Source organism: Carcharodon carcharias, chromosome 10, assembly GCF_017639515.1.
Source record: "Carcharodon carcharias isolate sCarCar2 chromosome 10, sCarCar2.pri, whole genome shotgun sequence".
NCBI lineage: Eukaryota > Metazoa > Chordata > Chondrichthyes > Lamniformes > Lamnidae > Carcharodon > Carcharodon carcharias.
In genome coordinates, this window is record NC_054476.1 from 19,833,860 (window position 1) to 19,850,324 (window position 16,465).

The 16,465-nt window shown below is 45.3% G+C and overlaps 1 protein-coding gene across 2 annotated transcripts in view; it reads right to left on the minus strand.

Annotated features, from left to right (window-relative positions):
• Positions 1 to 16,465, minus strand: part of nav2a (neuron navigator 2a) — a 315,479-nt gene that overhangs the window by 186,229 nt on the left and 112,785 nt on the right. For both annotated transcript variants that reach the window (XM_041197259.1, XM_041197260.1), the window contains one exon: positions 14,659 to 14,781. In XM_041197259.1, the coding sequence (XP_041053193.1) occupies positions 14,659 to 14,781 (123 nt within the window). The remainder of the gene's footprint in view (positions 1 to 14,658; positions 14,782 to 16,465) is intronic.

The window sequence follows — 16,465 nt, forward strand, 5'->3', positions numbered from 1 at the left end:
ATGCTCTCCTCCCCGAAGCACTGAGCAACTTTGGTGGCTTACAAAGCTCCCTCTAACATGTAGTTTTGTATGCGGCTCGTTTTTCTCAGTGTGTAGTCCCTTCTAAATTTTTTGCACGGCTGCACCTATTTCTCACAGTTCACCGCCGGCACAATATCTTTCAGGGTGCTGCTCAGCCACGCACTCTGAAGAAGAGTCATAAGGACTCGGAACATTAACTCTGTTTTTTTTTCCCCCTCCACAGATGCAATCAGACCTGCTGAGTTTTTCCAGCATTTTCTGTTTTTGTTTCAGATTTCCAGCATCCGCAGTATTTTGCTTTGTGCACCGGTGGTGCCGGGGAGCTGCATCTTCGAGTACTAACACTCATGACAGCCCAATTTATGCTCACTCACCTACGCAGAGTTACGATCAGTGTTACCCTCCGAAGAAGGGTCGTACAGACTCAAAATGTTAACTTTGTATTTTCTCTCTCCACAGATGCTGTCAGACCTGCTGAGTTTTTCCAGCATTTTCTGTTTTTGTTTCAGATTTCCAGCATCTGCAGTATTTTGCTTTCAGCAGAGACGGGTAGTTGTTTTACAAAGCTCCTGATCTGGCATGGACTCAGCAGAGGTTGAGCCCTGTCCCTGAAAACTGTAAGGTAACACTTGGCAGCACCTCGGAACTGCTGTTGCCAACCACAGAGCACAGCATGGAGGCACTTCCCCTGATGGCAGCCTAGACATGAAGGCCTGGAAAGGTCTTGAGAGCCAGAAGATAAGACACCAGCAAAAGTTACATGACGTTCGGAATAGCGTTCAAACTTTTTCATGGGATCTCTGCTGTGAATAATACTGTGGCAGACTGAAAAAGGAAAATAAACCCATGGCTTCTTCAGTTAGAATGCTGACAGTCCAATTTGGAAAAGGAAATAGAGAAGGAAAACTAAAAGGAACAGTCAGCACTCCAGAAGCACACCAATGATCAGGTAGTCAGTGAGCTACACTACTAGTGAGTGCAGACTGTACCACTTACTTCACTGATAGAGGCAGTCTAAAGATGGAAAGCAGTTGTAAAGGAATTAAATTTTGCAACAGGTGTAGATAAAAAACGATTTAATGACTATTCATTCATATTATCTGCATCTTCAAGCTGACTTCATTCACTTTTATTAACATTGCATCGGATTTGCGCTACCAAGGCGAGCAGCTCGACTTGGGAAATATCCCAACTTGTTGCACCAACCTCAGTAAAGGTGCCCTGAATTGTGCGTGTTGGTGGAGTGGGCAAATAGATCGCAGATGAAGTTCAATGCGGAGAAGGGTGAGGTGATTCATTTTGGTAGGAAGAACATGGAGAGACAATACAAAATAAGGGGTACAATTCTTAAGGGGGTGAAGGAGCAGAGAGACCTGGGTGTGTATGTGCATAGATCATTGAGGGTAGCAGGACAGGTGGAAAGAGCAGTTAATAAAGCATACGGCATCTTGGACTTTATTAGTAGGAGAATAGAATACAAGAGCAGGGAGGTTATGCTGAGCTTATATAAAACACCAGTTAGACCTCAGCTGGAGTATTGTGTACAGTTCTGGGCGCCATACTACTGGTCAGGTGTGAACACATTGGAGAGAGTGCAGAGAGGTTTACAAAAATAGTTCCAGGGATGAGAAACTTGAGTTATGACGACAGATTGGAGAGGTTGAGACTGTTCTCCTTGGAGAGAAGGAGGTTAGGAGAAAACTTGATAGAGGTGTTCAAAATCATGAGGGGGCTGGATAGAGTAGATAGGGAGAAACTGTTCCCGCTTGTAAAAGGATCGACAATGAGACCGCACAGATTTAAAGTGATTTGCAAAAGAGCCAAACGTGATGTGAGAAAAAACTTTTTCACTCAGCGAGTGGTTCGAGGCTGGAATGCAGTGCCTGGAAATGTGGTGGAGGCAGGTTCAATCAAGGCATTCAAGAGGGCATTAGGTGATTATTTAAATAGAAACAAAGATACAGGGAAAAAGCAGGAGAATGGCACTAAGACGTGATGCTCATTTGGAGAGCAAGTGCAGACATGATGGGCTGAATGGCCTCCTTCTGCGCTGTAACAATTCTGTGATTCTGGGTGCCGTATGGTATTTGGCTCTCCGAACCCGGAAGTAGCTCCTAGGAGGCTAAAGGGGCAGGGGAGTGCTTAGATGGGCTGGTTAGAAAGCCTATCTAAGTTCTCTGGGACTTCATCCCAGTTGTCAAAAAAGCAGTTAACCCTCTATCCCTCACACCCCCTCACTCACTCCCCATGGTCCCTCTTACCATCCATGCCAACTCAATGCCAACCCATGCACCCCAGCCACTCCCCATGACCCCTCATATTCTCCATGCCAACTCATGACCCTCAGCTACTCCACATGAGTCCACATACCTCTCCATGCCAATTCAATGTCAACTCATGCCTTTCCATGACCATTCACCTAGTATTAACCACATTCTTGACCAATGAGCCATATAATAATAATGGCAAGTATAGAACTACTGAGAAAAAAACATCTCATTGAGAAATGTTATTTGAAAACAGCTGTTGTGCCTCTAACCCAATAACTGTCAATCAAGCAGACCATTAAAGTATCAATAACAGAGGCTTCAAACACTTCACACCTCTTAGTCTTGTCCAAATAAACACTGAGACATTGAAAAAAGAGATCACAGAAAGAACAACTTGTAAACACTTACTGATGTCAATCAAGCAAAGTCAACAATTCACTTCATTTGTCAAAAACAGAATCCCTGCAGAGCTCATGCTTTGATTGGCCTGGGCTCTCAACCAACCATGCACAATGAGGACAGGATCATCTGGGTTTTCATCTTTCCAGTGAATCCTTGTGCTTGGAGGTTAGACAACTGGAGGCACTGCCAGCAATGGTGGAGCAATTAAAATTGGGGATGCAACAGAGCCTAGCGGTAGAAGAGCGCAGATATCTGAGAGGGTTGTGGGACTGGAGGAGATAGCGCGGCGCCAGGCCATGGCAGGATTTGAAAGCAAGGGAATTTGAAAAATCAAGACGCTGCTTGAACAGGAACCAATGCATGTCAGCGAACACAGAGGTGATAGCGGAATGGGACTTGCTCCAAGTTCAGACACGGGCAGCAGAGTTTTATATGACCTCAAGTTTACAGAGGATAGGATGTGGGAGACCAGCCAGGAGTTTTTTGGAATAGTCAAGTCTAGTGGTAACAAAGGCATGAATGAGGTTTTCAGCAGCAGATGAGCTGAGACAGGGGTGAAGTTGAGCAATGTTACAGAGGTGGAAATAGGCAGCCTCAGCGTTGGCACAAATATTCTACTTGTTTCCCTAGTTTGATTTGTTTCTTGCCTCTGCACCACTTTTCCAAAGTTTTGAGTGGATATATATAAAAACATCGTTGAAACAAGTTTGCAGCTTGGCTGAAAGTTCATGATATGGCTAGGAACATTACTACACTTTTGGAAGTGGTTTGAAGCAAATAGTGGAAGGTCTTCCGATGGTTCAGTTTTTAAAAGCAGCGGATTGTACAGACGGGGGCGGTCCCAGACTGACCTGCTGAATGAATTGATCCCACGCAGGGTGAGGTAACGGGATGCAAAATGGTGTAACTGTTCAGTGGCCTTTGTTAGAAGCAGAAATATGCACATCGAGTGAGAACAAGACCAGGCACATGTATAACGATCAAAGAGCAGTTTCTGCATCCAGATGATTAAGCAAAACCAGTATTTTTTTTCAAAAAGCCTCATCACTTTAGTTCCAGGTTTATTTAACAGCAGGTCCACAATGTGCAACTTAAAACTGAAAAGAATATATGTGACAGCATAAATGTTACAGCATGACAAATTCCTTTTTAATTTAGGTTATGGGCAGGTATGCATTTCATTCTGCTGACGCTTTATTCTACTGGCACCACTCCGTGTTCTGCAATATAATCAAGCAGCTTAAAATGATCTCCAGGCCACCAGCTAAAGAAAATTCTACCAGAAAAGTTACAGGCCTCAGCATTAACAGGGGATTAGCAATTACATTTGTGCAAGTTAGGCTTTGGCACATTTGTAAGAGGACATTCACTTTACAGCTGTAGGATTTCACACCAATGTGACAGTTTTGGTGTAAAGGCAACATCAATCCAGAGTGAGGGCCCAATGTGAAACGGGGTCTTATTCCATTTTGCCCTGGAGTCAGTTTAGGTTCAGTTTTGCCAATGAATATGTTTATAGAGATAGTGTGAAACTTAAACCACTTGTACTGATGCTGAATCTGTAATGTAAAACGTCGTAAAATTCAGTAGGTCCACACAAGTTTTGTGGAATTTAATGTCCTCCCCCAAGATGAGTTTGGTGGTGAGGGGGCATTTAATCAGGCGGGAATGTGGCAAGTGGGCACCCCACTGCCTTCCCGCCCCTGCCTTAAATAAGTCTGGGCAGGAAGGCTTGTGGATGGCTCCCCTGCCCCATCACCAATTGAGACCCTAAAGTGGGCAATTAATGCCCACTTAAGGGCCACATCCCACTGCCGCTGGTATTCACTCAGCAGCGGGTAAGGGACTCACCACGTAGGAAGCCAGCAAAGCAAACCCTGTTGAGGTTGTTTGCAGGCTTCCATAGGAGGTCCCTCATTTAAAGTGCCTGATCAAGGGCATTAGGAAGGGTGGGGGCCCACTGGGAGGCACCCCACTGTCCTTGCTATTGACTCACTTTCCTTTCCACAACTCCCAACCCACCATTGCCTGCTTGGGTCCCTCGCAATCCAGGGCCTTGACTGGGTGCATTGCTGGCAGCAGCCACCGCTCTGCCAGTGGCGCTGCCAAGCAATGCAAAGCCACCACCCTCTGGTTGGCCAACCGCTCTCAGGGGCAGGGGAGGGGGTGGTTGGGGGGGGGGGGGTGGTGCAGGAGCTCCGTCTCTGGGGTCCCTGACCCCAGCGAAGGCCCACTGCTGGCCAGTTAGGTTCCTGAATGGCACTTAGTTTGGCAGGCCTTGCCAAAAGGAGTCGAGCGAGGTTCCAGCCAGCTCTCCAGCCAGCCGGTGAGATTCCCATTACCTCCATTTAATACCACGAAAAGGTTTAAGGTATTACCAGCTGAGAAATACTTTTGAATGGATGCAAGGTAAAAAGTCTCAAGTGAAAGTGAGAAATGTATTTTTTAAGGAAGGCGGTAAGGACCAAATCGAAGAATGCATTCAAAATCTCTTACTTGGTTTGGAATTTCAAAAGACATCAGTGGAAAGTAAGATTTGATGCATCCTTCCCTGATGAGACTCTTGAATGTTCCAGTGAGTAGCTGGACCAATAAAAATCAAGATGGCCTTGGGTTCCATTTCTGGTCTCCGCTGAGTTAAGACCTGTCAAGGCAGTGGTTGGGACATTATGATTGGTCTGGGAGAAGGAAGGAAAAATTTGCCAGAGTGCCCACATGATCACCAGGGAGGTGCGTGTATGGACATTGGATGAGAATAAGGCTGAGAACCTCCCTTGCCACACACATCCTCCCCCCCACCAACACACACATATATATGTAAAACTAAAAGTCTCACAGACACCGAACATCAACATTTGTACTTCAAGAATGGCTACCTGAGTGAGGTTATGGAGAGCAAAATTGCAAAGGCGCTGACCTGAACAAACCTGAGCAAGTTCCTTTGAGTTGAAGTCAGAAACGGAGACGTGTGTACCAGGAGTTGATGCTAGGAGTACGTGTCTTGGCACAATTTAAAAGCAGCTCAAGATTATCCAAGACCAATATGTTTAATTGTCAGTGACATCCTTCAGGAATGATAATGTGGTTTATATAAGAATGATGAGATTAAAGAAACTATATGCAAGGACATGATACATCAAAAATCTAAAAAGGGTCATTTTCAAATCTTTTATTTCAAATACTGAGAAACTCAGTGTAAGGTTCCTTTTCAAAGGTTCCATAATGTTATTGCATTTCACTACGATCTCATTAATTTACAACTTGCATGGATTCTGGTTTCCTCATCATCCTTTCATTTCAAAATGTCACTGACAACCTGAGGTTATCTACAGCTAAACTTCACGCTGAGATAAGTTAATGACTACATCAGTTTTGGAATATGTGCATGAATAAAACATTTGCTTAGAGAAGTTTAATAATATTTTTTTATTGCCAGATTGAATGCTTAATTTTTTTTTAAATCCATGGAAGAGTTTCAGTGTTTTAGTCTTTTTGCCATCCCCTCTAATCCTCTGCTGACTCTGGCTGGATTATGAGTCCAGTATCTGCAGCCCTCGACACTGCGCGCAAAAAGCCATTCTCCATATTCAAGTCAAAATGTTGAAGGGCTCTTTGGCCATGAGAGAAATCACACTCCCAGGTCAACCCTGCCTTTGCCAGATGTTCTCATACACGTACATTCCAGAACAAGTAAACAAAAACGATTATCGATGGAATATCCCGAGATGAATTTCCTCTCACCAGAAACATGGGCCTGAATTTTACCAAATAGGCAGACGTCCCGAAAACAGCAGGGAATGCGTGTCTCCAGCACATATGGCAGGCAGCTGGACTTGCCCTGAATTTTACAGGCAGAAGCCAATTAAGTGGCTGTCATCATATTAAGAACGTCAGGCCTTGCCCAAGAACTGCCAACCGGATCAGAGAGCTGGCAGCTCAGCAGTCTCACCAGGTGTAGCGGTCATTGCCGAGGCAGACAGGGGCCCTGCAGCCTGCAGAAGGTAGGCAAAAAGATCTTTAAAAAAACCACTGGGCCAAATGCTGGAGGCGAAATGCCTTTGGGGAAATCACTGGGGCACAGGGGGCTGCCTTCCCCGCCCACTGCCCTTTCTTTGCTTTATAAAATCTTCCCCCCCCCCGCCCACCCCAGGCTGCTGCTGGTGGACTGCTCACGCAGCTTGGGGTGGATCAGCTGGGGGTCGATCTGCCATCTGACAATGCTGATAGCTAAATTACACGGACCCTAGTTGAGCCATTATTGATAATTGCGGGCAACCTGTCTGCTTCCGGTCCCACCACCAGTAAAATTCCCCACGGTGGGACATAGCCAGCAGGCAGCCAATCTGAAATGGCTCTCCATGATTTTACTGCCTCTGCCCCACCCACCTTGGGACCATCCCTGCCTCCAGGGGTTCTGTAAAATTCAGTCCATGAATGCTATACCCTAAATTAAGATCAGCTAATTCAGCACAGTCAGGGGATCTAAGCCATTTTTTAAAATTTGTTCATGAGATTTTGGCATCGCTGGCTAGGCCAGCATTTATTGCCCATCCCTAATTGCCCTGGCTCAGAGGGCATTTAAGAGTCAGCCACGTTGTTGTGGGTCCGGCGTCACATGTAGGCCAGACCAGGTAAGGACAGCAGATTTCCTTCCCTAAAGAGACCCAGGGCAGAGCTCTGGGACCCGTGTTCGAATCCCACCAAGGCAGATGATGAAATTTAAATGCATTAAAAATCTGGAATCAAAAATCTAATGCTGACCATGAAGCCATTGTCAATTGTTGTAAAACCCATCTGGTTCACTAATGCCCTTTAGGGAAGGGAACCTGTCACATTTACCTGGTCTGGCCTACATGTGACTCCAGATCCACAGCAATGTGATTGACTCTTAACTGTCCTCTGAAATGGCCTAGCAAGCCACTCAGTTGTATCAAACCGATAAACAGTCAATGTGAAGGAATGAAATCGGAAAGACCACCCGGCATCGACCTAGGCATCGGAAACGACACCAGCAAACCCAGTCCTGTCGACCCTGTAAAGTCCTTCTTACTAACATCTGAGGGCTTGTGCCAAAATTGTGGGAGCTGTCTCACAGACTAGTCAAGCAACAGCCTGACATAGGCATATTCACGGAATCACACCATACAGATCACGTCCCAGACACCACCATCACCATCCCTGAGTATGTCCTGTCCCACCGGCAGGACAGACTCAGCGGAGGTGGCAGCACAATGGCATATTATTGGGAGGGAGTTGCCCTGGGCCTCCTCAACATCAACTGCACCCCTCAGCTGATGAATCAGTACACCTCCATGTTGAACACCGCTTGAAGGAATCACTGAAGGTGGCATGGGAGCAGAATGTAATCTAGGTGGGGGACTGCAATGTCCATCACCAAGAGTGGCTCAGTAGCACCACCATGGACAGTGCTGGCTAAAGGACATAGCTTCTAGACTGGGTCTGCAGCAGGTGGTGAGGGAAATAACAGGAGGGAAAACATACTTGACCTCATCCTCACCAACCTGCCTGCCGCAGATGCATCTGTCCATGACAGTATCGGTAGGAGTGACCGCCACATGGTGGTTGTGGAGATGAAGTCCCGCCTTCACATTGAGGATACCCTCCATCGTGTTGTGTGGGATAGATGGGATAGATTTTGAACAGATCTAGGAACTCTGGACTGGGCATCCATGAAGCACTGTGGGCCATCAGCAGCAGCAGAATTGTACTCAACCACAATCTGTAACCTCATGGCCCAGCATATCCCCCACTTTACCATTACCACCAAGCCAAGGGATCAACCCTGGTTCAATGAAGAGTGCAGGAGGGCATGCCAGGAGCAGCACCAGGCATACGTAAAAATGAGGTGTCAACCTGATGAAGCTATAACACAGGACTACTTGTGTGCCAAACAGCATAAGCAGCAATTGATAGACAGAGTTAAGTGATTCCATGATCAACAGATCAGATCTAAGCTCTGCAGTCCTGCCATATCCAGTGGTGAATGGTGGTGGACAATTAAACAACCCACTGGAGGAGGAGGCTCCACAAATGTCCCCATCCTCAGTGATGGAGGAGCACAGGACATCAGTACAAAATACAAGGCTGAAGGAATCGCAACAATCTTCAGCCAGAAGTGCCGAGTGAATGATCCATCTTGGCCTCCTCCGGAGGTCCCGATCATCACAGATGCCAGTCTTCAGCCAATTTGATTCACTCCATGTGGTATCAAGAAATAGCTGAAGGCACTGGATATTGCAAAGGCCTGCATCTAGAAGGACAAGGGCAGCAGATACATGGGAACACCACCACCTGGAAGTTCCCCTCCAAGTCACTCAACATCCTGACTTGGAAATATATCACTGTTCCTTCATCGAGACTGGGTCAAGATCCTTGAACTCTCAACCTAACTGCACTGTGGGTGTACCTACACCACATGGGCTCCAGCAGTTCAATTAGGCAGCTTACCATACCTTCTCAAGGGTAATTACAGATGGGCAATAAATGCTGGTCTAGCCAGCAAAGCCCACATGCCATTAATGAATTTAAAATAAGGATAACCCAGGAAGTAGTGAGCTGCTAGGTGCAGAGGCGGGCTGAGTGGATAGCCTGCCTCAGAGATTTGTACTGTGTCCAAAGTTTAAAAGTAAAGAATAAAACATGAAACCTCCTTCTAGCCTTCAGCACCCCATGCCCCTTTCATGCCAAGCCATGCCACTTCATGCCCTCTCACCCATTCCCCATGGTCCCTCATGCTCCCCCCCATGCCAAGGTAGTCCCTCAAAAAACCTCTTTGGCCCTTCATATCCTCCATACCAACTTATGCCCTTCCATCTACCCCTATGACTCCTCATACCCTCCATGCTAATCTATGCACCTCCACCACTCCCCATGGTCCCTCGTACCTTCCATCCCAATTCACCATATGCCAACTCACCTAGTATCCAGCATGAGCTGACTTCAGGATCCAGGCAGAAATGAGATTAAATGAAGTTCTTATAACCTGTTGCAGACTTCACTGCATTGAAAAAACATTCATTCATAAAAACCCATTTACTACATTTATATTCCTTCAACTTAATACAACCTTATAAGAACAAACAATGCATTCAAGTGCATAACCCCTTACTACAACAAGCACTGGAATTTATAATTCCACATGAAAGAATCTGCAACCATTTGTCACTGTCAATCAAACTGTGAAATGGCAGGCCCCCTACTGTGACAATGCCTGGTTGTGAAATCAGTTATGCAGCACTAATACGATAATTGAAACCCTCAGGCTTATGTCAACAGACATGGTGAAATAACAAGCCATCTTTTTCTTAACACTCCAGACATTTTTTTCAAAGATTTTAAGGGCAAGGCCTTTAAACTTTTGACAGCTCCCTTTGACAGGTGCTTCTGACAGTTTTGACAGGTCCCTTTGACAAGTCCCTTTGACAGGTCTGTTTACAATTCCATTGAGCTTGAGTGTAATGGGTTTATGTACTTTTTATGCATACTAATGCCTACTTTTAGCAATTCCAAAGGGCACCTAACCAACCTCAAAGGGCACCGGACCTCCTCTAAAGGGCACCAGGCCTCCTCCAAAGATCCAAAGGGGTGCCTTACCTCTTCAACAGGTCTAATTAGGTCTTAACAGGTCTAATCTGCAGTTTCACACTACAAGGCTGCTAAAATCCCACTTCAATGGAGGGAGCCGATGATTTAGATTGCTAGCTATCTATGTAAAATGTACATGCGTGCAACATGCCCTGTCCCATTCCTGCCACCAAACCCCCACCAACCCCACCCCGTGAAAATTAAAAGTGTCGTGTTCAGGGGCGGGACTTATGACTTTCAGCCACTTCTGCCATTTTTGTCACAATGGAGAGGCTGTCCATCATGGTGGAAATCTGGGTCCATGTTTCCTTCAAACATGTACCATTTCAATCACCATCATAACAACAAACTATAAGAAAGAGATACCCTCTCCAAAACAACAAAATGTTAATTTGAAATAAACCTCCTTCACATGTAGCATTGGATACCTGTCCATTCCGTCACAAGGCAGAAACCATGTTCCAACAATGATCCTGTATTGGATCCTTACACTTCCAATCAATTTGGATCTAGTGCAGAATCCTCAATTAATTTTTGGAGTTGTCATCATTTTGCCTTTTATTATCTATAAGGGGCCCTTCCAATAAGTTTTAACAGCAGTGTTACCTCAGCCTTGGTACCTTCGCTCAAAATATTAAACTCATGTATTTTTTGTAAAGCCTATGGATAGAACTTTGCCCCCAGTGGGGGGGGGGGGGAGGTCAGGAGCGGGCGTGTGGAGGCGCACCTCCGATTGGCACCCCCGATTGGGGGCACACCGCCATTTTATGTGGGCGGGCAAACTAAGGCCCGCCCAGCTTGACGTCCGCAAGGAAGTGCTATGCACTCCCTGTACTGGCGGGGGGGGGATTCCCTGTGCCGAGAGTGCACTCTTTTGAGCATGTGCATGAAAGAGCGAATTCATCTCCCTGAGGCTAAGTGCTGCCTCAGGGAGATCGGCTCCACAATAAAAAATCTTAAAAACAGAAAAAAAAAAATTCCTTGACATGTCCCCTCATGTAACACTGTCACATGAGTTGGGACATGTCCGTCACTTTTAAATGCACTTTTATTAACTTTTGAAAAACCTATGTGAAACCTCATCCCGCCAGTGGATGAGGTTTCATGCTTTGTCTGAAGCCCGCCAGGGCTCCCGGCCTGCCCGCCAACTTTAAGGTTGGACGGGCAGCTCCACTGATCACATTAAACACTTTGTCAATGGTCTCAGTAGGCCATTGACAGGTCGGCGGGCACACAGCTGATTCAGCTGAGCCCCCGCCGACCTGAAAATTGAAATGAGGTGGGGGTGACGTCGGGAGTTCTGCCCGACATCATCCCGCGTCATTTTACGGGTCAGCGAGCGGGCTCCGCCCCCAGGAAACCCTGGCCTATATCAATAAAATGTTAAATAAACCCAGCACAGGATGAGTGAAGACCAAGGGCAGAATTTTATATTCCACGGGCAGACGTGCACCCGACCCGAACAGGTGTTAAAATCACGCGAGATGACGTTGGGCGAGCGTCCTGACATCATCGCACACTCGTGTGATATTTCGCTCGTCAGGCGTGCGCAAAAGTTGGAAGCACACCCACCAACAATTAAGTGGGCAATTAAGCCCATTAACGGCACGATTGTCTATGATTTTTCGTGACCCGTCCAAACTTACTGTTGGCGGACGGGCGAATCGGCCAGGCGGCCTTTACGTTTTTCATCAAACCTCATCCCGTTGGGAAACAAGATAAAAAAAGAAATATCTGGGGACAGGATTTTTATGCAGTGTGCTCTCAGGTGCTTGATTGTGATGCATGGACATTTATTTGCAGCTTTATTTCATCATTTGCAGGTCTGCAGCTCCCCGAGGATGCTGCCTGCCTTCAGGGAGCTCTCTGGCAGTGCTTACCCACGCCCGGGGTGATGTTGTCGCCCGCCCTCTTTCCGCCCCCCACCCCGGCAGTGCTGAGTTTATCGGCGTGCATTTCACGCTGGCTGGCCGTTAACTGGCCAGCCAGTGTGAAATTGCAGTCGGGGGCCAATTGTGGTCGGGAGTCCGTTTCCCGGCCGCTCTCGGGCCTGCTGATCGCATGTGCCTGACGGCCTAAAAAAATCGGGCCCAGGATTTGGTGGGTATGGTAACTGTGAAGATAGGGAGAGTGGGACAATGTGAAGCAGGTAGTCAGGCACCAGTCAGTGCTTTCTTCTGCCTTTGCAAATTTCAGCGCCCATCGAATACAGAGTTTTGCCCATTACTCTCAGGGCTTCAACACAGCACTGGTCACCCCAACAAACTGCAGAACCAGCTATACACCACCTACTGAAACCTCACACATTGACCTCCCAGTTCTAACTTCAGTCCCATGGAGGCTAAATTGTGTCAAGGACTTTAGTTCATGGACATGGGTTGGTGATTCAAGTTCCCTCCTTCTTCATTCCATCCCAATACATTGCTTCTGTGCCCATCGCAGCTTTCCCAGAGGATCAAAATCATTCTGTGAATCTTTTTTTCCTGGTGCACACAGGAGTGATGCACACAGGAGTGATGCACACTGCGTACTACTCCGTAAGTTTGTACTTACATTTTAAACCTCATCTGAGGTCAAAGTGAGGCAAATGAAACACTAAAACAACAATTTCCATTTATATAGCACCTTCAACATAGTAAAACTTGCCAAGATGCTTCAGAGGAGCATTAACAAAGAAAATTGGAGACCAGGCCACACAGGAGACATTAGGACAGATGGCCAAAAGTCAAAGAGGTAGGTTTAAAGGAGTGTGAGACAGATAAAAGTCAGAGACTCTTCAGGAGGAACTTCAGGGTTAGGGTCCACGCAACTGAAAGTAAAGTCGCAAATGGTGGAGTGATTAAAATCAGGGATGCTCAAGAGGTGAGAAGTGGAGGAGCGCAGCTAGAGGGTACTGCTTCATTCAGAACAAATGAACCTCACCAAGAAATTGAGTTTAATTTATTTGCAATGGATGACATGCAGAATATTTAGTGGCAGATTTGGAAGAATTTTTTTGATAATTCAGTTCTGTTTTTAAACCACAAAGGAAATGATGGATCCACCTTTGTCAGCTTGTCCATTTGTACCGATAAGTGAAACAACAGTTTAGCTCCATACACCTTGCTTACTTTGGCAATAGGAAGCTGAAGGGCCTCTGACATTTACTTGAATCAGTCTGACTTCCCAGGTAAAGGTGTTGAATTCTAGTGTATCATTGAAAGGATAATTGACACAAATGGCTCCAGAAGTGCTGAATGCACCATATAAAACTGGTAGTGGTGTGGGGGAGGGAGGAAAGTTGCAAATTCGGTATGCTCTTGATCTAAATATAAGCCAAATATTGACCTTTCCATTGCACACTTTAAAAGGTCATCTCCCATGCTACAACGCACGTAGTGAAGCAAGCTGATGTATTTCAGCTGGAAGCTCAAAGACTGCAACAACACTGACTTTGAAATATTTGTATTGTTTGAAACAGCGATGTTTTAAAATAAGTCTTTTAACGGGAAAGGCATGCTACGTGCAACATTGCAATGAAGGAAATGGGGCCTCAAATAAATGGTCTTTTTCTTCAACATAGCTCCAATGCCTTGTTCCCTGCATGTATAAACAACTTCTGGCAAATTATATCCTTTGAAATTCACTTATATGCTGTCTGCATATTATTATTTTGCCACTGGCTCTCAAACCTCAGGTAAAGACAAATTCGCTGGATTAGTTAAGACTGGCAGGCAGGAAGACTAATTTTTAAGTTAGGTTTTCTATGCTAACACCTGTCTGTATGACCCAATAAATACACTATCCAAGTGACAGCACATTTATCATAGTGGGTATGTGACCTAAACTCTGATTGTTTTGGACATCATGGTATGACTCATGGCTGATATCATCACACCCGATTCATTGTGCATGCACAATGGCCAAAATGTCATGGCTAGTCTGTGCATGTTCACTTTACAGCTGGTTCACACAGAGTCCAAACACACTATTCAGACATAAATGGCAAAAGAAGCAGACTTGGAAGACTTTACCGAGAACTGGACAACGTAGCAGCACACAGAAGTAAGCCATTCAGCCCCTCTAGTCTATTCCACCATTCAGTTCGATGATACTTAATCTGTACCTTAATAACTGTCTTTGACCCATATACAGGACGAAAGCAATTAAAATTCATTTACTCAACTGCTGAACAGAACAAGTCGCAGCAAAAGAAAACACAAATAGTGAAAGTCAAACAGCCACAACAAACTTCTTTGATTCATCAAGATTAGGAATGGTGTTCTGCTTGTCACATTTCAATCTGGAAGCCCAGACTCTTTTAAGAAACTTCTGCAACTGTGGACAGCTTCACCTCTTCTTTAAATAACAAGACTCTTACCTGTCTGCATCACCCAGGCCCACAGATGTATTACGCTGGACGCTCTCTCGCACGGCTGCCATCCCATCCGGCAAGCGGTTAAGTCGACGAGTATAAAGCCCCAACCCACCATCCGTCATGTATCTGGAACAGAAAGGAAATATACTGTTTTCAGTTGCGATAAGCTACAACAGATCAGTACAGCCAACTCAGTCCCCTGGAATAGGATCTTGGCACGCTGTGAACATCATTATTTGGCAGGACTCCACATTCCTTCGATTTCAATGCGATACGGAGCACATGTATTTGTTCATTTGGTGTTGCTTTCTTCTGAAATATGACTGCAACACATCCAGTGGAATTTTAAGGGGAAAATATATTTATTTATCGACAATGACATGCTGTCACCAGTATGCCACAGTAAAGTAAGAGGTTACAAGGGGCAACAGGAAGATCTCATGTTTTAACTACACACCCTTTACAGCTCTAAAAATGTACTGAATCTTCACTTCAATATGTTATTTGGAAACAAGCGAAATACCACATTAGGGAGAGAAGCGCAGTAAAGAAAATCACTCTCCATACAGGTTACCAGCACCACGTAGATATCATTGACCTTTCCACTTCTATTTGTTTATCTGTTATTTATTTCATCTAATCTCGAGACATGTTAAATTCTTCACATTTCTTAATACATTACCTTATTTGTGTTAGCTTGACTAATTTCTCTAAGTGAATCATCTGTCTTTCTCAGTATTGTTTCTCACACCCAATCATTTTCCAAAGTTCTTTTTCTAACCACAATTCATTTACCATTCCCTTCTGCTCCTTTTTCTGGTTACAGGGTATTGCTTAGGCTTCATCTGATGTCCTGATGAGGGTTTTTAATACCTGGATCCCTCCTCCTTTATTTGCCATTCTCTATTGTTCTATCTTGCCTCCAATTTCACTCCATGCCTCTGACCTTTAATTAAAAAATCTGTGTAATTGTAAGCACTCTATTTATCCACTCTCTGTTGCATTGAGATGATGTTATGAGGCAATCAACGTCAAAAATATGTCTCACTTATGAGCCACTCCTCACAACAGACACGCTAAACATGGAGTAAGCCACACAACATATTCTCTTAGACCTGCAATTACCAGTGATTTACAGAAATAGGAACAAAACCAAAATCCTCTCAGATCCTCCAGCACAACAGTGTACATGGGAATGGGTGTGAATTCCAATGGAACATAAATTTGGTCATGTGTTGTTTTTATATTGCCCTTAGTTAGGTGCTTTGACCACCTGCTCCCAATGTATGGCATTAACACACCAAGAGATGTAAAACTAGGCTTCCCAGGGGCTTAGCAAGTTTACACTACCACTGGCTGTACAATACTGGCGTGTTGGAAATGGGCAAAACCTTCATAAGACCAGTTAACTGTTTGGAATTCTTGGAGATGGGAGTGCCATACGTAATTTAGTAGAAGGAATAGTAGCCATCAAATTTTTGTTATTTCTCTTCATAAGGTTTCTAAAACTCAAGGCACAACCAAGGGAAAGAGGTTTACAACCGCTGGTGAGAACTCAGGAGGGGTACATATCTTTTTTTGAGACAAGCCAAATTGGGATGCTTGATCGCCTGCTGATGGGGTTCTTGAGGTAAGCTGTGTCTCCAACAGATGTGGAATCAACCACTACACTTAGCAGTTTCGAGGTCAAGTTACTGACAAATTCATAAACAGAAGCACAGGTTTTGACCCCAACTTCACTCGCCCTGGCTCCACAAGGAAATTGAGGGATTCCCTCACAGCGGCCTAACCTCTCACTATGGGTCACAAG